We start from the raw sequence: 12,134 nt of genomic DNA, 5'->3' as shown, positions 1-12,134 counted from the left end.
AAAGAGGCATATCCAAAACCTGGAAAGAGTGGCCAACATATGAAGAATGTGAGGAAGACCTGACAGCTGTCATCCCATGCTCTCCATGCCATTGGAGCAGATTCTGGACCTCTTATGTGGATGAAGCAGGAAGAATGCCTGACTGCTGAACAGTCTCCTCAGGCAGACATTCCAGTGTTTCCAAATGTGAGACAGTGTAAGACATGTATTTTATTTTAAGAAAAACAATTATCCCCTCACATAAATCTGCTAAATCTGCAATACCTTCACTGTCAAAGTATATCCTATTTTCCTGCTACTTTTCTAAAGATGAAGCTAACTTCAAGGTCTTCCTCCTCATATTTAAACAGTTCAGTGGTCTTTCAGAGTGTCCAAAAGATCACCTAACTTTCCATAGCAAAGACTACATATGTCAGCTTTATTTCCCAGATGCATTATGATCAGTTTCATTTGGTAGGGACCCCTAATGAGTGTAGTTTAGGACCGAAATACAGCTTCTACAGGAAGGACAATCTTTCCAAATCCCACAGATACAAAGCTTGACACATGGATGGCATTCTTTTGTATGTCTAAATCATCACATTAGGATAGGTCAGGTGCTATTAAATAATAAATTATCAAGAAATATCAAGAGAAAACCGCTCTACCATAAGAATAGGGAAAATCAGTGAGATGACATCATCCCAGACTGAAAGAAAATGCAGCTTTCTGACATGTCATACATGGTGACCTTGTCAGAATGTCTCATTCCTACTGATAAAACAAAATACCGTGAGCAAATGCAGAATGACATCTAGGATGAAGCAGACAGAAAAACTGTATATACAATACAACAGAATGGTCAAAAATGTGCATAACAGTAAGAGGGACGGCAGAAGAAGAAATGTGAAAGAGAATGACTGCCGTCCAAGTAAAGAAAGTCTTCTTTTAACCAATCTAACTACTCCAATAGCATATACAATGAAACAAAGCAAGTAAAATAAATCAGACTTCTGAAAGTCTGAGCATAATATGATTTGAGGAATGAATTTATTGTGATATATGCCTTACATGTCAGGCATTCAGGTTTTTCTTTCATGAAGGAGCAGAAATCTACAGACCAGAAGAAAAGGTTATATGCAATTCTGTATTTCATTTTAGGCCTTGTTTTTTAAAACATTTTGGACTCCCTAAATGTTCCAAACTGTCCCACAGTTTTCTGAATCACATCACCATAGTCTCAAATGATTTCCACTGATTTAGTCAGCAAAAACTTAGTAGTAATTGTCTGCAGCAACTGATCCTATTTCCGTGTTTGTTGTGTAGTTTATAATTCTAATTATACCTGTGGCTCCTAATCACTGTTCCTTTACTCTGAGTGTCCTTTACCAGTTTTAAACATGAGCCTGAAGTCATCGTAATTCATATCATGCTTAAGGTGAGCGTTGTTGATTCTACCCACATACTACTTATGCATTGCTGGTTCATTAAATAACCTCAGTAAATAGCTACAGGATTCTTCTGGGGTTTAGAAATTTGCATGAAATAACTAGATAGAAAATAATACCATTAATGCATTGAAATGCAAAAAGAGAAAATGGAAATTAAAAAAACCCTACCACTTTCTCAAATTGACTTTACTTAAATATTTAGCTACACAGTGCTGGCGACAGACAAATCAGATTATGCAGCTCTATATTTTCTTTTTCTCCGTGATTCACATTTGTATCTCTTTGCCATTTTAAAATTTAAAGGCTTTCCAACTTAATCACTCTGGTCAACATAAAGGTCAGAGACAAGCCTTCAATACTGGATGTCTTGAGCAACCTATCTGAGCAGCTGCAATTAAAGTAGAATCACTTTACTCTCTTGTGGGATATGTGAAACCTCTTAAGGCTGAATTAATATTCTTGCTCCTCCTCTCCTCACCCACAGCAGCAGAAAACATGAGGATTTTTCAAGCATTCTTCAAAAAGCAGCACAGACTTCAGGCAAGTTTTTCATAGAATTGCTCTGTGTCAAACAGCAAGTTCAGAGGTTTCATAAAAAAAATCACATTAGAAAGTGGGTGGCAATTTGTCTGCCATACTACACGCTACCTTGTTCCAATAGCTAGATAACTTAATTTCCCCCCCAAAAAAGCTTAATATTTCTTCTCTGAGAGTTATTTCTATTGGCCATATCTCTGTACATATCTAGTCTTTTATGAGACTTTTTTTCTGATGTTTATGCCCTGTTCTTTCCAATTTCACCTCCCAGACTCTGACCTGAAAATGTTACTATGTACTAACACCACATTCTGAATCCTACTTTAAATAACCTTCTATTAGGCTGACTACATTAAGATAAGATACATCTGATACCAAGGAGGAAAGGTTTAACTCAGAGTAAACAGCCATGGAGAAACAAAAGGGATAAAAAATTGTGAAGTATACAGATGAGTTGTAGAAGAGATATGGAAGACTCACAGAAGGATATAATTGTTGGAACTTATGCAAATGAAATATTAGTGCTAAATATACATGCATTATGGATTCTTTCAATCATTTGATACCATACATGCACCAAAACATCCAAATCTTAAAGTACATGAAATGATCCTATACTACTAAAAAAAAGTTGCTTGTCTCTAACTAGAAGAAAGCAAATCATCTCAGGTGTGGTTTTAGGACAAAAACATGAAGATCATTGATCCTCACTCTTGGATCAAGCAGAAGATTAAGTAATTATTCACAAAGAAATTATGTCCTTTGCAACCAGGATAAAATATTTGAAGCATCAAAATTATCTAAAATACTGAAAAGAAACATGGAAAACTTTAAAAGATAAAAAAGCTAATTTTCAAGAAAGATTGATGGTCTTGGCTAAACAGAGAAATGGGAAATATTGGAAGTTTAGTAAGTGTGAAAAAAGTGAATAGAATCTAAGTGAACATTTGATGTATTCAGTGTCAGGAACATCATCAAATATAGAAAAAAACCCCAAAGATACAATATGAGGTATAAATGAGTATGGGTGAGGAACCTAATCCTGTATATATGTCGGAAAAAAATAAAAAAGTAAGCCTAAAAAGCTGCAATTAAAGTTGTAAAAGAAGGCCGATAGGGAACAACAGCAAGAAAAAATGCAGTACAATTTTCATCTATAACAGCCAGTGAATTATATTAGAGAGTAGGGAGATGCTGGTTTATCCTTAGCAACTTCAGGCCAGATATACCCACAGTTCCATCTATGTGAATATGAAAAGACTCACATTACACAGGTGACAAAACGTGTTTGGAAAGAGCTACCTGCATATAGATTGCTAAACGATAGACAAGGGGAATATGATTAAAGCTTGATGAAAATAAATTGAGGGTTAATATACCAAATTTTGGTTGACTGGAACCTAATCATAAATTTAGCATGATTTAGGATGATTTTTTTTTCCTAAGTAAACAGCTGAGGTAGCAATGAACTTCCCCTTTGTCTTTTATTACATTTACTAAATGAGTGACTAAAGCACTCTCTAGGAATACAGACAATGCAACTTCAGCCCTCTTCTCTAACAGGATCTGAAACCATTCCTCAGTCTCTGGAGTGTATTTTTACTGCTACCTTAGAAAAATATATTCTAGAGAAGCTGTCAAGCATTTTCTTTGGACCAGTCTCCACTGCACAAAGATAATGAAAATTACCTTGTGTGAACTGGAACCAGATGAGTCCTTTAATTCCCACACTCCTGATTAGGTTTTTCATTCATATGTTCACACACTACTGTGACATACAAAGTGATGGGGAATGCAGCACCTAAGAACTGACAATGCTTGTACCTGATCCATTCTTGATTCATGGGAAAGGTACTTTATTTTTTTTCAATTATTTGTAATTAACTTTAAAAAGTAACCATTTTTGTTGGGAGAAGACTCAAATGTATTTACCCATGACTCTTTTTTAATAAGATTTCAGAAAAATCTAATCTATTTTTCAGCAAACATCATTTGGAGAATCTAATAATGCCAACAGGAATATGGCCTCCCATTTAAATGACTTAGTAGACCACTGCATACCAATGATCTTGCAAAGGTGAGAAATCATATAACAGATAGACATTGAACCTCTCTGAACCTTCAGTGCATCTTCTCACAGTTCCTGTCTTTTCTCATTCTATCAGTTACCATAACAAAAAAAAAACAAAAACAAAAAAAGGAAAAAAAGAAAAAAAGAACACCACACAGCTGTATTCTAGCAAAACACATAGATGCTCTGAGTAATCTTTCTAAATATAGTATATCTACATAAATTTAAACATTTTTTTGAAGATCATTTTTCTCTATAGTAATGGGCAGGAAACATATGAGACCTGACTGGATCTCATAAGTTGTCTACCTTTTCCAGCACCTTTAAAACTGGCCCCCGGGTCCTTCCATCAGGGGAAGGAAAAAAAAAACCCAAAAAGACCAACCCAACAACCTGCAAAAATGAAAACTAAAATCCTTCAAAGATGCGTTCTCCAAAATATCCTCAAACATGTTCCTAAAGACTTCACCGAGTATGTAAACTAAGCAAACTCATAATCTTCCAATTTATGAAATTACAATGGATTAAAAGGGAATCACATCTTTAATAGCAACAAAAATAACTGATATTTTAATTTCTAGGAACTCAAGATTTTCTGCTTATGCAAGCATTCTTCCCATTGAAATAATTCTAAGAACAGAAAATGTACCTAAACTACCTCAGTTTGAAAAAATAATACATGAGAAACAAAACTACAAGCAATCTCAATTTAAATAATAGCAGCCATCCAAAAAATCTCTACTAGAAAAAAATAGAGGAACAAGTGTAAGCTTCAAAATGCAATACTGAATAGAATCACACACAAATTCAAAAATTATAATGATCTAGGTTGCATCTAGTGGGACCAATTGACCAACAAAAAAGAAACAAGAAATCCCCAAACCCTAAAAATCAATAAGAGGGACTGAATTTTGTCAGACAAAAGATGAGAAGGCAAAAAGGAATTATTGGTGAGTTATGCTCCATTAGTCACAAATCTAGGTGAAATAACCCTTTGTATTTGCTTCTAAAAATGTCAACCTGGATGCCATTTTCAAGAAATTCAGTCTGACGTTAAAAGACATGTCATAACTTTGAGCACTCAGGCTCCTGTGTCCCAGAAATCTGTTTATATAGCTCATAATGTAATTACAGCTACCTTAAGACAGATGAGGCAGAAGGCAGCAATATATTGAAAACTAATTGAAAAATGCAGTTGTCCAGAAGCACTTGTGGGGAAGAGGTCTCTGAAAAGCTGCTCAAAGCTTCAGAGTTTGAAGTGAAATTTTTGATGTTGTCACTCTCAATCTATTGAAGAGCTGACAGACAATCAAACCCGTCTGGCTGCCTGGCAGCTCATTTTGCTGGCAGGTGGCAAACAATTAGACACACCAATTTGTGCCTCCTGATGACATTAAAGCATGAAACTAAGTTGTATGCAGGGCCTAGTGATTTGTGTGAAAGCATTTCAAAAATAATACTCTTTGCCGTGGCAACTCATTTCAGACTGCCACCTCCCATTACGGCTTTGAGTGGTGAAGACGACAGACTTGAGTTACGTGCGGCGCAAGGCCGCTTCTGTTCAATCCGTCATCAGCGCCCCCCGAGACCTCAATCCCCTCCTTTCATCAATATCACCTCATCATTTACATTTGATAGCACTTGAACTGCTGCATACATTAGCTACACACAGCTCCCAGTTGATAAAACATGCTGGGCACTTTTTCTGCTTTTATGTTTCATTTAAAACTGAGCAAATTCCACGGGAGAATGCGCAGTAGCCTGTTACAAAACTACTCTTATGGACACGTTAGCAATGTACAATGAAAAGAACATGCAGAGCAAAACACATTGTAGTAAATGCTAAAATATATTTCTCAATTTCAATTCTATTTACAGGAATTTACTTTACATGGTACTTAGCTTCATCTGTAATCATAATTAAAGAACATTACCAAGAACATTACCTCAACTGGTCTTTTGCTAGGCATTCAGACACCCATACGCAAAAAGAAAAAAAAAAAAAAAAAGAAAAAAAAAAATATCTAGCCTCACAAGGAATAAGAATACCTTCAGATTAATGCGAAAAATACGTTTCTCTAACCTAGATTTGCTTATAAATATGGAATCACTGTGCTTATTTTATAAAACCTGAAACAAATAGAACCTGACAAAACAATACACTCCATTGCTCATGGTTCTCTCCAGGGACAATAAAGATGACCAAGAGCCACATTGCTCAATGAAGTACCAAAAGCTGCATAAACTACAGCAACACAGGATCCTATAGAAATATGGTTTACAAGGCACAATTTTAGCTTTAAAAAAAAACCCCAAATTGGTTTATCATATTTAACATTCTTTTATATTAGTAAACGCAATTTCATTTACATGAGCAAGTAGGGAAAGACAATCCTGCTGTAATTTTTTTTCAGTTTTTCAATTATCCAAAGTTATTGGGATACTACAGGAAATAAGATTTTCAGAAATCACCACTAGGTAAAATTCATGCTGCTTTCTCAATTAATACTTAAATTTGTTCAGTTATTACTCCAATATACTATGCAAGGTTTTTTCCATCTAACCCTTGTTTCATCCCCCATGAAAAGTTACAGGGTCAGGATCTGAATCTGCTCCACCTTTGTAATTTGAAAAAGTGACACCATCACCATCCATATTTGCCTCCAAAGATGGTCACAGTGGTCAAGAAAGTACTCTGGCAATATGAAAAATCTGCACAGAGGAATACTTGCTTGAACAGTGGGCATCATTCAATAATGCAGAATGGAGTGGAACCACTCAGTTGAGGTCCATGGGCTAAGAACATCTGTATTTTTATCAAGATGCCCACAGTTCAAAAACATTTGTTTTGTTTTGGATAAAAGAATGTAACTTTCCCAACCTGCTGGACTTTGCTGAACTTACCATTTGTCCCTTCATAGTTGTTGGTTATACTGAAAACCATCATCTACTTCACTGATCAAAATCAGATAGCAGCATCAATAATTTAAGAGGAAAAAAAAGAAAAAAACAACAACAAACAAAACCCAAAAAAACTCACACCAAAAATTATGTAAAAGTGAATTATTTTGCCTTAACCTTGCCCATTACCTCTTTCTTATTTTTTCTCTGAAGAAGTGAACAAGTCCAAAAGCTGACATGTACAATGTAGGCTACCAAGACACAAAAACAGCCGTGCACTTCGCACAGGAAATCATGAAATTTGGTTGGCAGGTCAGTGAAAAACCAAACCACAAATCACAAGCAGCTCACTAGCTGCTAAACTTATTAAGTATATGAAATATCTATCAAAACTTACAAGCTCTAGACATGAGGCACCTATTAAATAATTACATAATTCTATATTATCTACTACTACTAATGGTGTTCAAAAGATACAAGCAGTCACACTGTTGCAAGAACTGTTAAATGGAGGTGTCTGCATTAAAGAAAGGTTATGGCCAACCAACTGCAAGCCCTTAGAGTTTTTAATGCTTTCTTATAGAGTAATAATTTAGAAATGCACACTAAAATTCATCCCTTCAATCACCTTGATGTCAAGTTCCCTCTAACAATGGCAAAGACATCTCATGAGGTGATATGCTCCTTTTTAATTTAGGTGTCTGGCATTTTGTAAATCAACCACAGCTCTCTGAATGAAATATTTTTCTTATTAACCCAGGTAAAATTTTAGAGAAAATAACCTTTTTTTGGTGATTACAGTTAGAGCGTAATTATTTTTATATGTGGCATGATGTTTTATACTGCTTAAGGCACAAGAATGCATTCTGGAATATGGTGGTTCCTTGCAGAGGATAAGGAAAAATTCCTAACTGTATAAGAAAAAAAAAAAAACAAAAACCATTTTTCACCTCATATAGAAAACAATCTAAAATTTTAAAAAAGCACAGATTGATGAACTAAAAACAAAATCAAAATAATCCTAATGAAAAAGCTCTTGAATTAGCTTTCTCTGGAAAAGTCTAAAACATACAATTAGAATATTAGTAGAAAGGGATATATTCATTGCTTCTAAACTATATTTCACTTTTCCTATCATGAAAAAGTCACCTTTCTTACAACAGAAACTGATTGTTAATTGAATTATCTCAGAACAGCAGCTTCAGTACTTATACACAGAGAGACAAAAAGACATCAGATATTTTTATTGACTTCATAATGCAAAAGCACTTCACTTTTATTCCAAAATTCTGACAAATCTTCTTGCACTTTATTGTTTATGTTATGATGAAAAAACTGCATATTAATTTTCTTAAGGTTTAATGAAGAAATTTATGATTATTTTTGAAGGTTTTCTGTAAATACAGATTTTTTTTCATCATAAGTCACAATATAACACTTTTCTACCCTAATTTTTTTTTTATTTCAGTATTTTACTTCCTGTACTTGCCTGATATACTAATATACCTTTAAGTTTTCAAGACATGTCCTGAATTATCTTTAAGTCTCGATTCTATTTTTAACATTTTTAGGAAGAAACCAAAAGGATAGAAAATACAACCACATTGACACTTGTGAGAATTACATCTAAGCTCACTATGGATGGGTCTATATTTCTGGAAGGATGCTGAGAATTGCACAAAAGCACAATTTCTATGTTCAGGATAAGTAAGGGGGACTGGACATTTAAAGACAACTATATGCATTAGAAACTAGGAAGATACAGCCCAAGAAACAAAACAAAGGTCTCTTTGTGAAATGTTCATGAGTTTAGTTTTAAGCACTAACTTCTGAGCTTTAACAGCTTCTGTTGTTTAAAGATCTAAAAGGAAACTGGTTTCTACCATGACCATGCAAACAATTTGCCATGGTCAAAGCATTTCAGTACCAGAAAACAGTTCAATGATGGATCGAATTAAGATTTAAGCCTTTGAAGGAATATTCAACTAAATTTGTGTACAATCTGTTCTATATCAGCAGATATTACCCCTCTCCTCCTTCTCACTAAAATGCAGTTTTAAAGAAAAATGATTTTATTACACATATATTTCTTTGCAACAGGCTTGTTTTCCAAGTACTTCATAGAGTTTTATTCACTGCTAACAGAGAAAAACAAGGTGAATTACTTTTGTCTATACTACATAGTCTGTTGGTAATGCAGAAAGGGAGACACAGCGCAATTGCTTTTAACATACTTTAATACAAACCAAAAGTAGAATAACCCTTCCTGAAGAAATAAAAGCCCTTCAAACTTCTGAATTACATCAATATAAAGTAATGAGTCTACCCATATACCTGTCAAATGAGTGAAACTGCATGGGAAGAATAGCCTGAGCTTCTCTCTTCAGTGCAGGATCTGGGTAAGGGATTGGATCCGGGCCACATTCTGCAATTTCAACAGGGGCTGCCACAAGACTTTTCAGTATTTCTTTAACATTGATTCCTTTACTTTGGCTGATACTGGATATTGAAGATGCAGGTTTCAGAATTTCACTGGGGCTTTCTGTTAAGCTCTCCTGAGATTTCTTCACTTCTGAAGACAAAGTAGACAACAGCTCACTCATAGCATCAGGACCTGTGCTGGTCTCTAAGTCTGTCCCATTCAAAATATTGGGCATCTGTTCATCTCCAATTCCAGAATCTGTATGAGGAATAGAACTTTCCAGCTGAATATCTTCAACCGGTGTCGGTGTTTCTTTATCCTTGATATTTTCTGGAAATACAGTTGGTGACTCTGCAGCGAAATAAAGATTATGAACAAAACTTAATTTGATATTTTTCCCTAAAAATATGATTATAAGGTTTTATATGACAGAAATGTGTTAGAAAGATCACAGATCATGGCATTTTAAACCTTAAAAACTCATTCTACATACAAAACATTTTACCTTCAACAGATGTTTTGCATATAGACAGACTTGCAAGAGAGAGCCACCATATTATACAAACTCAGTGACATCTAGAAACTATAACCCACTACTCACGCAGTAATCAAACAGCAAAACACTGCCAGCAAAAGCAACATTAAAATTATAACCTATTAATTGCAGAACTGTATGATCTTTGAGCCTACTAGAAGGGAAAATTGCAATAATTTATGCTTTTGGATTACTGCAAAATTTAGTCTTTTGTATTGCTGTCATTGAATATTAAGCTTGCATTCAAAACAAAACTACTAGACCATTTGCTTGCTTTGTGTTTTGTTTAAAATATGTATTACACACATTTCTACACACATATCATTGCATTGAATACAGATTAATTCATACATGAAGGAAGAGGTGTTATTATTGATTTTTAAAGATACCTCTTCCTACAAAAGTTAAAATTCTGCAATTCAGGGAAAATTAATGAACAAAATAAATATAGCTTCATAGAGATAGGCAAGTGAAATCTGTTGAGTTTGGAACATTTCCAGATTGAAAAGGATTCTACAACATCTTGTATCCGAGAAGATCAAATCTCTATTAATTACTTCTGTGAAACAGACACAAAATCTTTGTTAAATAAGAATGACTTGCTATGTATAGACAAAAGTCAGCTAGAGTTGTGAGCAACTTATATATTCATACTTTCAGTTAGAGGAAAACATATTGCGGCTATTTTTACTGACAAAATGCTTTTCTAAAATTTATTTTAAAACAACATTATTTTCATTAGATTACTTGTCTTGATTATAAAATTTAGCTATGATATGTATGAAATAAGAACACCTTTTTTATTGGTTCTGATATAGTGGTTTAGATATTATGGGAAATATTTTATAATGCATTTCAATGAAGTTCTGTTACTACAGATGTAACAGAGATGCTTCAGAAATGTAACTTTGTTAACAATCTCATAACTCACTATAGATTTTTTAGTACAGTCAGGTAAAAAATACTTTAGCATATGGGCACAAGTGTGGGTGCATGCATGTGCACACACACAAAAAAATCTGTAGGAGATTATTTATGTGTTTGAACTAATGGTCATGTAAACCTCTGCATATGTACAAGTATTAAGAAAGAAGAGGCTTTTTAAAAGATGAAGCAGAATTACCCATTATAAAGGAGCACTGTTTTCTTCTTTTAACAGCCATAAACACTGAAGCCACTTCCCCCATCCTTTTTCTCCTAAGTGCCTTAAACATATCTTATCAAATAGATATGAGCTCTTCTTTGTGAAGCAGGAAGTAGAAACTGGATTTATGAGCTGCATCAAATGCATTTAGCATCTGCCAGGTCAGGAAGCGAAAAGATCCATATCTACTTAGTACTGCCTATATTTGGCACAGAAAGACATCTGATCCACAGAATGATCCTAATGAATTTTCTGCTTGTCTCTTTAAGCTCCATCCATACAAAGACAACACTTCTCAACCGAAGGGAAGATTAGTACTGGACAGCCAGTAAAGCAGGTTGCTGCCCATGAAATGTATGGTGAATAAAATGGCATAAGGCACCATTATTATGCAAATTAAAAGATGATGGTCCACTACATGGTGAAGTTAGGTTACACTCAAACTCAATTTTCATTAAGGTCAACAATGCTGAACAGATATCTAAAGACAGAAAACTTGATAGAAATACAGGGTGGAAAGTCAACTACCTTGAGTAAACCAGAAGAAAGATTTTAACACATTAAAATCTGTTGTAATGAATTGACTCTAACCCAATTTTGAAAGAAGCATCCATGATATTGCTGGTTTAGTAGCAGGCACTTTTGCCAAACAGATGACTGGAGATAGTAACACATCACCGGAGAAAACCATACAAGGTTTCTCTTTTAAGGAGATAGGAAAAAAATTAGCTGGACAACTGCAAACCTTCAACAAAAAGCAAGACTTCAGGATTTATTTTGGAGTAAAGAATACTAATTGAATGCCATGAGACAGATTAGAAAATGGCTTTCTTAAAAGAGCTTTTAAAATACCTATTATTCAGAGAAAGTAAGGGTCAATATAGTAAATTCAGTAAAGCTGGGGTTGTCACAATAGATTGTAATTTAGTCATGAGACTCTGGAAATGATTAGAATATGGGAAAAGAAACTGGCTAAGAAGGAGCCATCAGTTACTTTCAAAAGAAAAGAAAAAAACCTATCAGACTGAAATAAACTACTGTGGGAGACATTTTGTTCAAATTTTTAATAAAGATTTCAGGTAAAAACACCTGGT

General features: G+C 34.4%; 1 protein-coding gene across 1 annotated transcript in view; it reads right to left on the bottom strand.

Moving 5' to 3' along the window:
* NBEA (neurobeachin) overlaps positions 1–12,134 on the bottom strand; it is a 456,143-nt gene that overhangs the window by 273,341 nt on the left and 170,668 nt on the right. Inside the window, exon 30 of the mRNA XM_066313167.1 lies at positions 9,274–9,712. Coding sequence (XP_066169264.1) covers positions 9,274–9,712 — 439 coding nt within the window. The remainder of the gene's footprint in view (positions 1–9,273; positions 9,713–12,134) is intronic.

This window comes from Sylvia atricapilla, chromosome 2 (genome assembly GCF_009819655.1).
Source record: "Sylvia atricapilla isolate bSylAtr1 chromosome 2, bSylAtr1.pri, whole genome shotgun sequence".
NCBI lineage: Eukaryota > Metazoa > Chordata > Aves > Passeriformes > Sylviidae > Sylvia > Sylvia atricapilla.
The sequence above is the reverse complement of the archived record's forward strand: the minus strand, read 5'-3'. Positions and strand labels throughout refer to the sequence as shown.